At 33.0% G+C, this 17,787-nt stretch overlaps 1 protein-coding gene and 1 long non-coding RNA gene across 2 annotated transcripts; both read right to left on the bottom strand.

The window, feature by feature from the left end:
• Positions 1-474: 474 nt before the first annotated feature.
• AGT (alanine:glyoxylate aminotransferase) lies at positions 475-10,031 on the bottom strand. Its single transcript, XM_086425564.1, has 6 exons — positions 9,875-10,031; positions 6,542-6,759; positions 4,947-5,231; positions 3,795-4,161; positions 2,672-2,882; positions 475-751 (listed from the first exon to the last, which is right to left on the bottom strand). The coding sequence occupies exons 2-6, from the start codon at positions 6,744-6,746 to the stop codon at positions 614-616; spliced, it is 1,206 nt and encodes a 401-aa protein (XP_086281690.1). The 5' UTR covers positions 6,747-6,759; positions 9,875-10,031; the 3' UTR covers positions 475-613.
• A 4,690-nt stretch (positions 10,032-14,721) lies between these two features.
• On the bottom strand, positions 14,722-17,092 carry LOC147384038 (uncharacterized). Its single transcript, XR_015172812.1, has 3 exons — positions 16,944-17,092; positions 15,975-16,059; positions 14,722-14,964 (listed from the first exon to the last, which is right to left on the bottom strand). It is a non-coding gene; the product is annotated as an uncharacterized LOC147384038 (long non-coding RNA).
• Positions 17,093-17,787: the final 695 nt, after the last annotated feature.

The raw sequence follows: 17,787 nt of genomic DNA, 5'->3' as shown, positions 1-17,787 counted from the left end.
TTTGTCTTTGGAGAGCTATATGGGTCACTACTCGGTAATCTACAATCATTACACGTTAACCTACGATGTGAACCCCACCTATCCTTTACGTCTACAATGCTTGCATGGACGGGTCCAAGACAACAGCAATACGATATGATTATTTGATGAATGAAAAAATGGGTCTCCAATGTATTAATGCAATTTTCTTGCTCTAATATGAAATATCTTACCAAGACTTATGATGCCTTAAACCAGAGAACCCAAGTTACAAAATAAAATTAATTAAGACCTACAAACTCCAATTCATCAGACTTATCCTAAATATTTGGGTTATGCTGAATGCATTCTATTTTTTCATTTAAATCCATATGAAGGAATATCTTTTTGTCTAAACGCTGCAAACTTCATTTTAGATTTCAAAATATCATTTTTTTAAAATATTTCTAGGGATCAAGTAGACAATCCCTACCCATCTAGACATATGTAAGAATCTGATAAATATAACACAATACTTGATTATGCATGAAACAGTATGCCTCGAAAGAGTGCAAAGAGAGGAAATTAACCTTTTTTACATAAGTACTCGAGCAAATGAAGGAGGAAGAAGAGTTGTTACATAGCTGGATTAACATTAAACTCTAGACGGTATCATCGGGACTGTGTTCTGCAGGTATGCACAAGCCGCTGCCACTCCACTTCCAAGCTTAACCGGGTATCCCACATCCTTCAATATCATCTCCACGCCAGCCAGACAGCCAAGCAATTGCAACTGAAAATCGGGCAAAGAAAATTTTTGTTTTCCATCTCATAAACAAACTAGAGTTTGCCCGGGCCATTAAGAGGGTAAAAGAGGAGAAAAAAAAATTGGAGGGGTATTATTGGAAAAGCGGGGAGACGAGGAAAACCAATAAATTTAGAGGGGTATTATTGAAAAAAAGGGGGGAGAAGAGGAAATATAATAAAATTGGAGGGGTATTCTTGAAAAAGTGTAGAAGAGAAAATGTGATAAAGTTGGAAGGGTATTCTTGTAAAATAATAGAAAATAAAGAGAATGAAGTAAAAGTTGCCCTACCCTCTTTATATAGGGGATAAAGAGAGTGGGGTGTAGTGTTTTATTATATATAGATTATATTTATTAGAGTGAAACCCATAAAGAAACTTCTTCTTCTGTTTTTCATTTTACACATTAAAATGGGAACAAAAGAATGTAAATAGAAAAAGAAATGAGTTTGGGGATAGTATCCCTTCTATAATAAGCCACAATAACTTCATTATTTTCCAATCTACTAAGCAAGGTATTAAATATTTAGGAAATTTTCAGTAATTATATACAGAAGAGTCATGCTGGGGTGACACTAAGGGGGACAGATGGGTGACACAATGACGAGGTGGCTCGCACATAACCGTAGATTTTTTCTGCAAGATATGTGTAAAAAACCATCTACAGTTATGTGTGCGCCACGACGTCATTTGTGTCACCCGTGTTCCCCCTTGTGTCATTCCAGCATTAGTGTATACAGAATGGAAATGAAAAGTATTGTTTCTCTGTATGGTGGATGTATCTAAGATCCTAACGATAACAAATAACCATATTTTACATGACAATGAGAATAATAATATCACATAAACTACATATACCTTAATATGTAAAAACTTGTTCAAATGAAAAATTATTAAGTACTTTATTCATGGTTTGTTATATATAATTTTAAATACGTACAAATGAATTACTAATACACCAAAGAAAATATAAAAAAAGAAAGATTTTATGTATGCTTAACTGAACATGCTATATCCTATGTGTAAAATGCATCAAAAGTAAGACGATATATCAATACCAAACTAATTATAATTCATTTCTACTATCAATATATGAATATCATGTGTAACTTATAAGTCTTTTCTACAAGAATTTAGAACTTTTATTATTTTTTATAATGATTTAAAAAAAAATATATTTCAGTCAAATTTACTGTTTGTCGAAATATTTCCACCGAAATCATAAAATTTTATACTTGCAATTTGATTATTTTAATCAAAATTTATCGTTTACTGAAATATTTAGCAAAATAAATAATGATTTTTACTGCAATATATACAAAAAAGAAAATGCTGGTTAAATTTTGAGTCGAAGCTTTCAGAAATTGAAGTATCATGTATATTTCACGGAAATACAACAAAATTTAATGCCACGGTTATGGTTTGTCAATAAGAATTTGTATAAATGACAGGAAGTAGTAAAAGCATATAAACATGGAAGGGAGATGACGTGGTGGAACAACCTCCAGACATGCAATTTGTACTATTGGAGTGAGTTCGATAGTTAAGTGACCTTCAATGAAGATGGTCATAAACATAATTGCTTAGTACAAAGAAATGACCTCTTAATGAACAACAATCTACTCAAAATTGAACAGAATTCAATTTAATTAAAAACATGAATCATGATTGAAATCAACGAGTATGAAGTAAAAAACAAAATTGTCTAGGGATAAGTATGTACAAAGTTGAAATAAAGTAGGAACATTTTGTAGCAAAAAAAGGTATAATTCCATTTTTTTCGTTTTCTTATAATCCAACAGATAGAGTGTATTCCATTTCATGAAATAGTTTTACTTCTATTAAATTTTATTTAGTAACCCACTTTAACATGTATTTAAATTTTCGAGACGAGAAAATTAAACCGTACCTCATTTAGGTTGCCAAGATGCCCTATTCTGAAAACCTTTCCAGCTACTTTATTCAAGCCCAAACCTAAGCTCAAATTGTACCTCTTCCATCCTCTTCTAACAATTTCTGAACTATCAATATATGATGGAACAACCACTGCAGTGACAGTGTCACTAAACCATTCCTCCTTTTGTGTACAATTTTTCAAACCCCAAGCCTCAACAGCAAGTCTGCACCTCAAAAAAGATTGTATGGATTCAATATGCTTTAAGTACAAAACTAGTATGAGACTACGCTATAAGAGATCATAGTTTTAAGATTCGTATCATCTCAGAATGTTTCAGCCGAGATATTCCACCGGTATGGGCTGAGACCAGGATGACAGATTGATATCTTAAAGTTTCATAAAGTCTCGGTCGAGGCAGTCTCAGTTTTAGCAATTTGGAATACGGCAAAATTTTGACATGTGAAAATTGAGTTCTATTCAATTTCGAGTTGCAAAAATTCAGTGTTAAATTCCGAAAATGAAAAATATGCGGCATATGCTTTATACATATATTATACACTACACTTAAAAAAATTTGGTAAAATGGGGGTGATAATGAGGGCATTGAGGTTATTTTTCTTTGGTTTACAAAAAAAGACCAAAGTCAAGGGGCAAATCATCAGTTTGGAAAATTAAGGCGGTATTTCAAATAAATGTAAAGGGATCTATCATTATTTTTGAAAAGATGAAAGGGACACCTGTCACCTAAAAGGGTGGTTTCCTCCAAAATTTTGAAGAGTGGCTGCTTCAAAGTCGGACTTGTGTTACATGTTACAACTTACTAGTTTACACTTTACAATAGACAACATGTTACAATAGCGTGTTTTTTTTTTTTTTTTTTTTTTTTTGCTTTTAAACCAAATTTTATAAAAACTTGTAAAAACACGTGTTATTCCTTTTTACTTAAAATATGCAAGTTATTCTGAATAATTCAATAATTTGGATGAATAATACTTTCTTGAGAAAAAAAAATTGAAAAATTCCCGAGTTTGTCACGAATTAAATAGAGATAACTAACAAGGCCCGAGACAACATTTTAAACCTTGCAGGAGATAAATTCGCAGAAGCATTAACAGGAGGAAGACAAACAGCTTACCTTGTTGCTTTGGCTAAACGGCCGTGCCTTGCAATCACGTTATCGAGTCCTTCCTCAAATATGAGATCCAGAGCTGCTCTGAGGCCATACAATAGTTGGATGGAAGGAGTGTATGGCCAAAAAGTGCCCAACTTATAGAACTTCAAGTAGTCATTCCAATCAAAGAATACTCTAACTGATTTGGCCGTCTTCGATGCTTCTAGTGCTTTAGGGCTTGCACACAAAATGCCCATCCCAGTGGGGAGAGAAAGAGCTTTTTGTGAGCCTGTTAAAGCCACATCTATTCCCCATTCGTCCATGCGGAAATCAAGAGCACATATTGAGGACACACCATCAACAAGAAACAATGCGGGATGATTGTAGTAATCTGTGATTCCACATTTGAAACATTACAAATTTGCTCGGGAATATCGGTATGAAAAGGATCATTTATTGCAGTAAGCCAAGAAAGCAAATTAGACAAAGCCCGGGAAAAATAAAATAAAATCATTCAACACCATATTTCTAGGCCAGTGACGATGTAAATGCCAAAAAAATAATGTTAGCGATTTAAAATGTGGAAAAAAATTACTTCAAATTCGATAAATGTTGGTTGATCATATATTTCATTATAGTTCTACAATTCAGAGTATAATTTCCTATTTGATCCCTTTGAATTCCATATTCGAAGTTGCAATCGGATCTATTCATTAAAAAGAATCGATTTGATACATTTCTTATGTACCCATATCAGCTAGCAATGTACCTTAATAAGCATGCATGTTCCAATACAATGGTTCCTGCTATCAGTACTTCAATACCAGATGTAAAATATATACTGAAATGAAATGGTATTAGTGCATTATTGTTTTGAAGTGTAGTTCTCAATTTATGTTTATGGTTATAATGAGATTTTCCCTGTGTCATCTAAAGTTTATATATAACAAGTTGTCTGAAATTACTAATTGTGCAGTTTCAGTTTCACTACATGGAATTTTTCTCTCATTTTGAATACACCCGAATATGATTGGACAACTTTTTATATACTGCTTCAAGAGAAAAAGAAAAAAGAAACAAAAAAATTTATATCATTCAGGTTCAGCTTGAAGAAGAAAATAAGTCGATAATTTTTTTTTTAAATCATGATATTTGGTCTCTAGATTTTATGCTTACCGAGTATTTTCCTTACAGAAGCTAAATTATTGGTAACTCCAGTAGCAGTCTCGTTGTGAACAATGCAAACAGCCTTGATGGAATGTGCCGTGTCCGCTGCTAATTTTGATGCCAGAATTTCAAGATTGGCGCCTTGGCCCCACTCACTTTCTATGACATCGACATTGAAGTTGAGGCGTTGTTGTTGATCAATCCATAGAAGACTGAATTGTCCGATCAAGAAAGATATAGTCCGGTCACCGGGAGATAACGTGTTTGTAAGTGCACTTTCCCATGCACCAGTACCTAACAATGAACATTTACATCATCTTATATGAACTATTAATATGAGAACAAAGGAAAATTAAAGAGAACGGAACCATGTGCAAAATATACAATCAGCATATCTATCTGTCTTAAAGGGTGAGACTGTAAAATTGGTCATGATGAGTAAACGAAGATAGAAGTAGATTTTTAATTTATTAAAATATGGATAAAACTATAAATAAAAAATATATATGCCTAGATTAATTGACTACCTTTTCAATAAATCATACAAAGGATATAAAAAATTCAGCTATCGAAAAGAAATCAATTGTAGGATCTTAGAGACAATTCCATTTCATCTTCCTTCAACAATTATATCCATTATAAATATAACTTACAACCGTAACAATTATCAAACCAAACATGTTATGAATTTTTGAAAATGAGTAAGTTGAATATTGAATCCTTTTCTATGAGAATTGAAACAAATGATTAAAACATAATATTTAAATTGAAAATTTTAGCAGAGGACGTGACCATGGACAGAATTGAATGGAGGAACATAATTCTTTAAGCCGACCCCAAATCACATAAGGCTTCGGCAGTGATGATCTGATTTGTAAATTTTGGAATTTTATGTTTTTGAAAATGATGGTTACAAGCCTTTTCATCTGATTAACTAAACAGGACATGCACGAAGATGGAATTCTCAAGAATTATCATAATTAAGATAACCATAAGCGCATTACTATTCCTTTCATGCCCATGGTTTTTCGTCTGTCTCTTTTTGTGTAGGAATCAAACCAAGAATCAAACGTGTTTCATGATTCGCATTTTCAAATGAGATGATTCGATTGGGCTGGGTTCATCTCATTTGTATCAACCAATACATATCACCCATATCGGCCTCTTCTTGTTCATATTGAATTACAATTGACAATATTCTGATTAGAAGCTGGACACCTTCCCAATTGGCCACAATCCTTTATTTTATTTCCAACGATAATTCCACTCTTCAATCCAGTTGTCATTAACCATGCTATTCACATTCTTTATGCACAAAATTTACCTTCACCATAATAATTTCAAATACAAACAATTGGTTTATACCAAACAAGTGCAGATACTCCAAGGCAAGTAATAAATTTATAAGTACGAAAATACATAAGTAAATGCCCTAAAAACAATATGCATTACAGCTTTTCAATGTTTGTATTTTAGTTATTCCATAAAAGAATATTTCAATTGTTACTCTTCATGGAAATCTAATCTTAATTATTGATTAATTAGGACATAGATCAATCCCTGTTTTTGTTAAACAAAAAATGCATCATAATAGAAAAGGATACCTGTGGTGGGGATCATAAATGGAGTCCCTGATATCGTCTTGAAAATCTTCTTAACGTCCTCGAGAAGGGTCTTTGTCATGGCCGGCACAGCAGGGGAGCGGTAATCCTCATTGTTCCTGTTCATTGCCCGAATGACAGGTTCCGGGATATTGACGGGTCCCGGAACAAATAGATGGTTTCTCCCGGGTCCATATACGTAATCCATCTTCTCCTACAACCTTCACAACAATAGTAAAACAAAATGAAAATTTTAGGAGTTTGGGATGTGTTTTACATGCAAAACACCTCACATACACCTACCCACACCCATAAAGAAAATCAATCTTAATTTCGTTCTGTCCACATAATTCACCATGCATTTCAAACATTTTACAGTGTAAGAAAGACAACTCATGTCTATAACTTCATCAATTGCAGGAAAAAGGAGCTAGGGAAGGATAGAGTTTGTTTGGATACAGGCTTTTTTGTGCCTCCTTCTCGTTTTGGAGCCAACACACAACTGGATTTTACTGATTAGGAAATTGAAGTGTCAAACAATGAAACAGTGCCAAAAAAGAAAACATTGGGTTCAACCATTACCGAACTTTTTACACAACCTTATGGCTAAACACACAAATCGTACCCAAATCCAAGGACAAATTATAAGTAGGAAGGAAATGATCACACCAATAAAAGTTCAAATATGATCTCAGTCTACTTAGAAGATCATGCACAATGCATCAAACTCTAATGTCAAAATTGTGTATATTCGTATAATTTGTAGTTTGGCTTGCATGTAAGGATGGTTTGTGTTAGACTAAATGTAAGCTTAACCAAATAAGTTGTTATGATTCAACCAAGGCTGTATAATTTATAGACTTTACAATAAAGATTCAAACGATTACGTGGCTTCTTTTTTTCCGACATTCCGTTCCTTTCGTGGGGAAACAATTCGAGGTTCAAAATCTCAAGTGACTCTCAGTACTTTCAAAATCTCAATGTTGTCAAAGACAGAAACTATGGGCATAACATTCTAATGTGAGCCAGTCAATGACAGTTGAAATTGTGTCCAAGAAGTATTCCCATAAGTTTCAAAGTATAGGGATATTACTAGTTACTAAGGGGATGTTGTTATCTGTCCTTTGAAAGTTAACAAAACCAAGAAGTAGACTCAACCCTTTGACATCCTAAATAAAGGTTTGTGGTTCAATCTGCTTGTAAAATTACAGCAAAAGTTTATTTTATTTAGGGAAATTGTGTTAAAATGAAAGAAATACTCCAGTGACAAAGAAAGGAATGATGAATTGCTAAAATTGGTAATATAACTCAGCATTTGACTTCTTATTTCAAATTCTAGGAACTTTTACAAAAAAAAACCTTTTATCAGAAGAGAAATGTTCTCTAAGCAGTGGCTTCTTCAAAAAAAGTTTTTTTTATTTTTATTTTTATTTTTAAGCCAAAAGGTCACTGATTTAAAAGAGAAGGTATTTTCAATAATAAAAAAAAATTAATGGGTCAAAGACCCACACAATTTTATTAAAAAAATAAACTTTCTTTAAAAAAGAAGACAGTTATAATGAAAATTTCATGGTTGGGTAGGCATTTATTTTGCAAAATAAAAGAGCATGTAAATAGAATTTTGAAGGGGGGAAAAGAGAGATTCTATTGCCACACCATCTTTTTTTATGGGTAAGCTGGATTAAACCCATGACCTCAAAGTTGTTTTGTAATGTGTCAAACCAACTTAGCTATGAGTCTAAACCCTATTTTCACACCAACTTTTGCTAACAACACCCAGGGGCAGAGCTAGTAAGGAGCTGGTGGGGGGCAATTGCCCTTACAGGACTTCAAGATACCCTATGTTTTCAACTAATTACATGCCCCATCTGTCCCCACTCCCTCACCCAGGGGTGGATTTACAGTGGGGGCTGTAGGAGCACTTGCCCCCCACAAGAATTTTCAAAGTATATCAATTAGTGAACTATTGCAATAGATTTTAGCGGCGGATAAAAAAAAATCTACCACTATTGCCACCACAACTTTTTTTCCACTCTTAATTGTCCCCACAACTATTTTTTTCCACTCTTAGTTGCCCCACCCCCCAAATTTTTTTTTTTTTTACTCTTGGTTGCTCCCACATGAGCAAAATCTTGGCTCCACCCCTGCCCTCACCTCTCTCTCCCCATTTGCCCCCACACCCTCACCTCCCTCTAAATTTTGCCCCTCCCCCCCCCCTTCTTCTTCAATTTTTTGTTGGTGACATTGCCTCTTGACCGGGCCTTCTCATATACTAATTGGAAATGAACTAAATATCCTTTTCTTCAATTTTTAATAAAAAACCTCTGAAACCATTCATCTTCAAGTTCTTCAACTATACAATTAACCATAGTTTGCCCTCACAACAAGAAAATCCTGGCTCCGCCCTGACAGCACCCCAATTCATATGTAAATCACCAAACACACATCTTGGGGTGCTATAGTAAAAGTTTGTGTGGCAATAGAAGCTCTCCAAAAATAAATTGATGTAGAAATGGTTATCCAAACGGGCCTTAATTTTTCTATAACTAATATTCATTTTTTTTTAAGGAGAAGACATGCAAACAGACCTTAAACTTATCCAAGCTTGTAACCCATGTGGTAATAATTGAGAAGAAAACAAATCTCTTTTTCTATAAAAAAATTTCCCAGGAATTTGGTTTGGAACCACTTCAATAGTTTACACTTTACAATAGTCTGGAGTGACAGAACTACTTCAATCTAAACGATAAAACAAGTTTTCACACGTGGCAAAATGAGAAAGTATCGCTCCAGTTTAAAAATTCTAGGTATCTAACACGATGTACAAAGATGCTGTCTACGTGGCTAAATCCAGATGGCCATCTATCATCCCACGTGGCAAAAATTGTGTGTTTACAGGGTATGTACTCTGCAACGTCAGCACAAACTTCTTTTTTCGTCCAACGGCCAACCAAAGTTCTACAGACCACAAGCACCCGACACATTCATATCGTTAACTGTTCCCAACCCGAAACGCAACGTCACCATAACACCTTATCGTCAAATTATCTCGAATATATCACGATTAATTATTTCATCAAACTAAATCATGGAGAAGATAAAACCCGATAAATCCGAAAGGTAAAAAACGAAACGCTTCTACGGTTCAACCTACACCAATTCCGATACGTTACGGACCTTAACAATATATCAAGATTAACCAGAGAGAAGATATAAAAATCGAAACTTTTTCTAAATAAATTTAGGGAAACTCGGCTAAAATTCCTGCTAAAGCAAGAAAATCAGAAGTTTCAGAGACAAAAACTCAGAAAGAAAGAAAAATGAATTTTTATTTACCTCCTCGAATTTTCCTCGAAATTTGGTAACTGCGACTTCAACAAAGTTTTAGCAGAAACGCCTTCAAGTTTGGCGGATAAACTATGTGCGAAAGAGAAAAAATTTATAGGAGGAGGAGGAGTCCAACACGGTACCAGTGGGGACCACGATGTGTCCACGTGGCAGATTAGAGAGAACTAGTTGGAATCGTGCGGTGGAGAATGAAAGATTTGAAATTTGAAGTACAGATAATATATATGTATTTAGAGAGAGTTGATATTCTCACATCAACATTTCTTTGTAACACACCCTATGTGTGTGCAGGCCATTCAATGGATTAGAAGAGAGCTTCTATTGCCACACCATCTTTTTCTAATACCATCCCAAATGTGTGCTGATTCTCTGATTTGGGAAATTTAATAAAGAGAGTTTTTACAGCCAGACCAACTTTTACGATGAGCACCCCTATTCATATGATATTAAGAAATAATTAGCACACATCTTGGGGTGATCTTAGTAAAAATTGGTGTGGCAATAGAATCTCTCAATCATTCTTGCTTTTCTCTATTTATTTAAATAATCAAAATAACTTGATTAGATGATTTTTTTTTCTTTTTTGTGTAATATTTTCTTAAAAATTTTCTATTTTTTTGGGATTTTTATTTTTATTTTTTGTTGAGAAAAATATGTTTTAACAACTCCTGATTTTATAAATAAATATCTCTACAACTGTAAAAATGGAAAGAAAAATAGAAATTGTTCTCGATCTAATCTGTGGACTTAAACACATTATTAAGGAGTAACTACTTCGAGGAATTATGATCCTAAATATCTTTAAAAAGGGAACATAAATGAATCAAAAATGGTATTTTTCCCTTATTTAATATCATATCTAATGCTCCCATATGACAATTTCCTTGTCGGGAACAACTAGTGACCTAATAATAAAATAATTAATTAATTGCATATTGGGGGACTTGAGTATCAAATTTTCTTTGTAGGTACATGCCTTGGCGCTTTGAGAACTGGGATCGAGGTGGGATTGAGATTGAAGCTACATTGTAGATCTCTCAAGCCCTATCTTCAATCCCTTCCCAAAAATTCTTGAGTTTTTTCCTCCAAAAATCCTTAAGTTAAGCCCCTTCAACCTTTTTGGTAAAATCTTCATTTTATTTAACAACCCTTGATTTTTCTCGCCAAAAAAACAATCTTAATTTATTTAGTAAAGTTCATTAGGGTAAAAGCTATTTTATTTAATTTTAATTGATTTATTTCGTAGTTTTTAATCCTTATTTGAAATCAAAAGTTTTTTTTTTTTTTTTCTATAAGAGGTTGAAGATGAGAGTATTTCGATCATTGTTCTTTAATTAAGGAGTTTGTCATCAATTTGAAAACCTAGTATACAAAAAACTTGGATTAGAAAGTCAAAATTACCCTTTTAATTTCATTGTTGAGATGTTATTAAAAAAAATGGTGTGAAGAAATCAATTCCCAATATAATTTAGATGGTGTATTAAAATAATATATTATTTGAAAATAATTTAATTTAGAAAAGATGAGGATAAAAAATAAATAAAAAAACTGAAAATAGGGATAAAGTGATGAGGGCTTTTCACAACCACACCTTCTCTTGTGAGAGGCAAAACCACACATCCTTGTTTCTATTTCTATTTTGTTTTCTGTCTCATTTGCTTATTGCTTCTGATTGTGACCATCTTTCAAAAGTTGAACTGAACTATAGCTAGCTTTAGAAATTATAAAATCTACAAAAATCAACTTCTACCTTATGTATCTCCAATAATTTAAATTTAACAAAACCATGATGGTGCACCCTGACTTTCCTGGTGCATGTGATGTGCTTGCGTTGCACATGCCCTGAGACGAGTTCTTGGATAAGACGATGGTCTATGGACTGAGCAAATTCCAGATACAGACCTGATCCATTGTTTACGGGAATACCCACTTATCGAAAAAAAAAAAATTTACATTGAACAAAAGTATTAAATCCATAGAACTTATATGAAATGTTAACATTGTTTTCACACAAAAACAATCACAAATTTACGTGCATAAGTTTCACAATTGTTTCTGACGAGTTCTCATATTTTGATGACAAAAATGTGGCAACCAAAGCTTGGAATGGGGATTCATGTCATAAAATTCAAAATAATGTGATTAGTTTATTACTTAACATACCATGGAGTGGACTCTAACCACATTAATTTGTGGCATCCACAAACATGATCTGATACCACAGGGTTATAAAGGACATAATTCTAAAAACTTTGAAAAAAAATGTTAATTTTCATTGTTGGATTTTAGTTGTAAACTTGGGAGTTTGATAGCCATCTATTTTTAATACATTTGATTAAGCTTAGGAAATCATTTTTTTCTTTTCTTTTTGAATATGGGCTTTTAATGGAATCTAGAAGGCTGTGGTGTTGAATCTATATAGGCCCAACGACCCTTAGTAAGATTTGAAATCTTACTAAATTAGTTATGTTGGCCTAATTCATAAAGGATGATTTGTTCACTAACCAACTTGATAAAGCAAGGAAAATTTTGTAATAAAATTGCAAAAGATAGGTCTAACCAATAAAGCTCTCTTCAAATATTTTTAAATGATTCAAAAGTCCTAAATTAAAAAAAAAAATTGAGGGGAAAGGGGGTTTATAAATTTTAAATTATTAATAATCCATTAAGGTTTTTAAAATTCTTGAAGGGGCAATAAGAGCTTTTAGAAACTTTCGTGGGGGCAATCTTTGAGAAATCAATTTTCTTTTTAAATTACCAATTACTCCATAAGGTTTTAAGAAGTCTTGTGGGGGCAACTGCCCCCATTATAAATCTATCCCTTAAGTTGAGTTTGGTTCACAAAATTTTCATACATATTATAAATATACCAGAGTTTACTTGTGCCTACAACACAGGTATCCTCTTTGGGATTAAAGTGGTAAAAGTGAAAAAATAATAAAGTTAGAGAGGTATTATTAAAAAGGGAGGAGATGATGAAAGACAATAAAATGGTTAAAAGGTAAAAGAGGAAAGATAGCAAAGTTAGAAGGATATAATTGAAAAATGGAAAAAAAGAGGAAGATATTAAAATTAGAGGGATATTATTTAAAAGAGTCGTGATAAACTGACATGTTAAAAGTACATGGTTGACGTGGCAAGTGCATAAAACCATAGATCTTTTTCTTCGGGATACTCAAGGAAAAAAGATCCACGGTTTTGTGCGCTTGCCACACCAATAAAATACAAACCATGTACATTTTAGCGTCTCATTTGAAAAGGGGGAAGGGGGAGTGGGATTGATAATAACGTTAAAAGGGTAAAATGAAAAAAGTTAAAAAATGGTAGTGTGGACCCCACTCTATTGTATTGGAGTCATGGTTTTTAAATTCGTCCGAGACTGAGACGTATTACTCGAGTTAACTAGATTTTCGGAGTTGAACGAGACCAACTCACAAAGTCATTTTTTGATCGAGATTTAGGACTCATGTTCAATTTGTTGGTTTGTCTCACGAGACATCTCAAACGTATTGGAAAACTCTTCTGAGACGACTCGGTATCGGAACTGAACGAGACAAGACGTGATACTGAGTTTAAAAATCATAATTGGAGTGAGATGTTTTTATCTCCCCGCAAACTAAAATAGAGTGGAACCCATCATTGTATTTTATCATATAGATTAGAGTTTAACTTTGCCTATTGACACGAGTATCTTATTTGAGGTTTAGAGGCTAGAAAAGGAAAACGAATAAGGCAAGAGCCTTGGAGGGGTATTTTTGAAAAAAGAAGAAAAGAAAAGATAATAAAATTAAAAATTTTCATGTGAGATTAAATATCAACCCCTCTTTGTGAGGGGATAAAAATTGAGACAAATTGAAAGAGGAGGAGGGAAGGGCTGACTATCTTGTTTTATCATTAAATTATCCATACAAAGAATGTACATCAGATACCTATTTTATTAAAAATATAATTTTAAAATTAATTATACGAACTTTTTCATAGATATTAAATAAATAAAAAATGGTTGATTCAATAATTTTGGTAAAATGCATGGTGGGATTTGTCAAAATATGTATGAGGCTGAAATTACTAACATGGTCATGTTTTTAAAATATTTCTCAAAAGAGCCATATATCATGGTTTTAAAATTCGGTTTAGCACCTCGTCTTGTCCATGTCTGATACCGAATCGTCTTAGACGAGTTTTTTGATATGTTTGAGACGTCTCATCCAAAATTTTTAAAAATGAACGTGAGATATTAAATCTCATTCTAAAAAATGACTTGTGCATCCGTCTCGCTCATGCCTGATCCCGAGACGACTCGGACGATACGTCTCGGTCCCGGACGAGTTTTGAAACCATTTGTATCCAGAATCATTATAATTGGTTTTTTTTAATCAATAAAATCAACATAATTAGTTTGACCTGGATTGGTATCAGCTACTCTGCTATTGTACTAAAATTTTAAAATTTAAAGAAAAATGAGTATTAAACTACTCATAATCCGAACTTGTTATATTCCATCGGTTTATGTCCTTAATGGAGAAGGATTGTAAATTTGTTGGGATTATGTCTGTGCTAGTTCGGCCCAATAATTCGTCAACCCATCGTGAAATAATCTAACTAGTTTGTACTCCAGAAATATGCGATACAAAGGACTAAAGAAAAATAAAATTTGATGGATCTACATCTTCCTTGAATCGAATGTAATGAAGGGTAAATAAGTAAATTGCAAATGCGACCATTTTATATTTAACCAATTTGGAATTTTTTTTATTAAATTGGATACATGACCATTTTAGTAAATATTAATTTAGTCTAAATTTTTTCTACCAATAAAGCTAGTGGATCATATATCCAAAACCACTACATATATATATATTATTTCAATTAAATATCACTCACAAACAATTATTGTTACTAGGATTAAAGATAATACATAACAAGGCTAATAGAACTACTAACTCATTCCACACTCATAAACTGATTAGATGTCATCGCACTGTTAATTATCTCTCCTGCTGGTGATCAGTATCTCGAGGAACCCACCTCATCAGAAGCAGACCTCACAAATCCAACAGCAGCACAAAGCAAAGAGGCTGCATGAATTAGATTAATAGGAATTAGTTTACTTAAAAGAGTTGTAGAAATAAAATTTGATTCTTTGATCTGAATTTAATTGGGTTCTTGTATAATTGTAGATAAAATTGGTTTTCAGAAGAATAAATTTCTTGGGAAAATAATTATAAGAAAATGGATTTTCTAAGAAAAATGTTAGACTGTATTTGATTGAACCTAGGAAGTAAGAATAATGCTGAAGTGACCTCAGGCTGGAACCTCATATCGCACTTCTTGACGTGGAAGTGTATGGGAATCATATATATTTTCATCGAGATACGATTGAAAAAGTATCTATGCTTCCTATCCACTTTCACATCAAGAAGTGCAATACGAGATTCCAACTTGAGATCACTCCAACATGACTTAGGTCGTAATTGGTTACGTGGTTAGTAATGTTTAACAAACTGAACGGTCAATTGGACCGAATATTTGTCAAATTGATCTCACTAGTTCAATTAGGTTCGACCAAAGTTTGTTAAAATATCTTAAATTATTTATATATATATATATATATATATATATTTTTTTTTTTTTTCTAAAATACTTTTATTTATATTCATAAAAATAAAAATAAAAATAAAAATAAAAAATTATAACAAAAATTCAATAACTTCCGGTTTGAATCAAGGATTTGGATTCTGATAAAGATCTGATCCAATATCTTATTGGATCAGCCATGTCCCTATCCAATTTTGTATATCAAATTGGGTTTGACCTGATCCGATTGTTATTGAAATGGGTTCGGATCCTAAATTGAGAACCGACAAAAATCCAATCCTTGTCCGATATGATCTAACCCGGTCCATTGACAACTCCATTATTTCCATGAAAATTGGGCGATAATCACTCGATGATAAGTTCATAGACATCCTAAAACAAGTTTGCAATAAATATATATAGATCGGACGAAATTACTCCTTGATCAATATTCCATCTTACCAACAAAATATAAGGTACAAACATAAATAATAGAATGAAATTGACTTACCATCCCTCTATGAAACCTCTATCTCCTTTCTTTTTCATGGGTGGGCAACACTTTTTCTTCTTTGTAGGATTATCAGTTGGGTATCCTTAAAAACATATAAAAAAAAAAAGTGCAATTAATCAAAAATAGATTCAACAAAACTTTGTAGGTTTAAGAGGGAGCACTAGAGAATGAAATGAATTGTAATATAGTGCACGAGATATATCGACTTGTCATTATCCCAAGCACCATTACTAATGTCAAGAAAATTTGATATGTCATGTAATGAACTAGGGCATCTCATGCATGTAGGGTTTAAAATCTCATCTCGAGGTAATATTTCGAGATTACTAACATATATATATATATATATATATTTGTGAAAAATAACGAAATAACAAAGACAACAATCGCACAAAACACAAGAATTTATGTGGTTCGATAGTGTGTCTACGTCCATGAAACAGAACAAAAACAATCAATATTTCTCATAAGTTTTACAGTCCTAGAAATCTCTATTTATATAATCAAGAGTTACCAAAATATATAAAACTCCCCAACACAGAAACTCTTAAAAATTAGAAAAATCTTTAAGAAAATATTACACGATTATCTTTTTCGTGACTCTCGGAGGGGGAGCTGCTTCCTGCACCCTTACAGCTCTTTATGACGCAACAGAATACAAGACATTTACACAACATTTTTTACTAGATTAGGATGTTATTCTAATGTTTTTTTTTTTTTTTTTAATGGGGGATGTTTCATCAATTCTTCAAGAGTTAACCAGAATTATGATTGAGGATGTATGCTATAATTATTCTCGTTAAGTTAGTCTTTAGGGAGGGGTCCCTTCAACCCGAGCTAATCAATCAAAAATAAAAAATAAAAATATTTCATTCTAGTCTTGGCCGAAAATGAAATATCTCAATCGATATGTTTTGAGACTGAACAAAACTTATGGATCTTCATATTTTGAGAGAGTGATGATACCTGGTGGTAATTGTCCCTCATTGGGTTTCCCTCGAGTCTCTTTGTTTGGCATTTTGGACTTTGGAGTAGAGGCAGTTAAAACTGTTAATGAATGTTGTATATAAAAAACTCCACTGGGTATCAAATATATATACTTGAGATTTTGATGGGATCGGCATCGGCTCTCTTTTCAATTTTTAAAGTTGTAACCTTGTCATAGAGATTCCTTTTATATGTCCACTTGTCCATCCACTTCATTTTGATATTGAGTCGTATTTCAAGCTGAGTCAACTCAATCGATTATTTGAGTTGATGACTTGTCAAATAAGTGTTGATTGAATCAAAATGAACTAATAATTAAATAAAGAGTTGTAATCTAGAATGGTGTCCTGTTCTTATGGCAACATAGAGTGTCTAAACCCTGAGGGGGTGGCTCAAGGGAAATTTTAGATCCAATAAGTGGTGAGAATCCGTAGGTTGTAAGTTCGATACTCAGTATGAGTAGTATTTTCTCGAAGCCACCTGCGAGGGCACACCCTTACTTACCTTCACGTGCTAGGGGGAGGGACCCCTATGCCTTGGCTCCATGCCCGCATGTTTAAAACTCCAACCAAACGTGGCACGTGAAAAGGAAAGGGAGACCTTGATCTTGATTCTTAAATAAAAGGGAATACTAGTATCCAATGTTTATGAGATGTTACTATCATCTACAACTTTGATTTTTTTTTTTTCAAAAATTTCTTTTAAATGGATTTATTATGTTGTCTTTTAATGTCAAAAATAAGAGTATTTTGATATTAATGTGATAAATATTTTACAAAAGACTAATGATAATCTGACGCTCTTTTTTTTAGATGTCCCCCAC

Source organism: Akebia trifoliata, chromosome 15 (genome assembly GCF_017979445.1).
Source record: "Akebia trifoliata isolate Shusen 1 chromosome 15, ASM1797944v1, whole genome shotgun sequence".
NCBI classification, from domain to species: domain Eukaryota; kingdom Viridiplantae; phylum Streptophyta; class Magnoliopsida; order Ranunculales; family Lardizabalaceae; genus Akebia; species Akebia trifoliata.
This window is presented reverse-complemented; position numbering and strand designations above follow the sequence as displayed.

Bases quoted from the DNA above. Each gene is read 5' to 3' on its own strand.
- AGT (XM_086425564.1), bottom strand. From the start codon at position 6,746: ATGGATTACGTATATGGACCCGGGAGAAACCATCTATTTGTTCCGGGA. The intron at 5,232-6,541 runs GTATCCTTTTCT...GTTCATTGTTAG, and splicing joins ATTTATGATCCCCACCACAG to GTACTGGTGCATGGGAAAGT. The intron at 4,162-4,946 runs GTAAGCATAAAA...GTGGAATCACAG, and splicing joins TTCTGTAAGGAAAATACTCG to ATTACTACAATCATCCCGCA.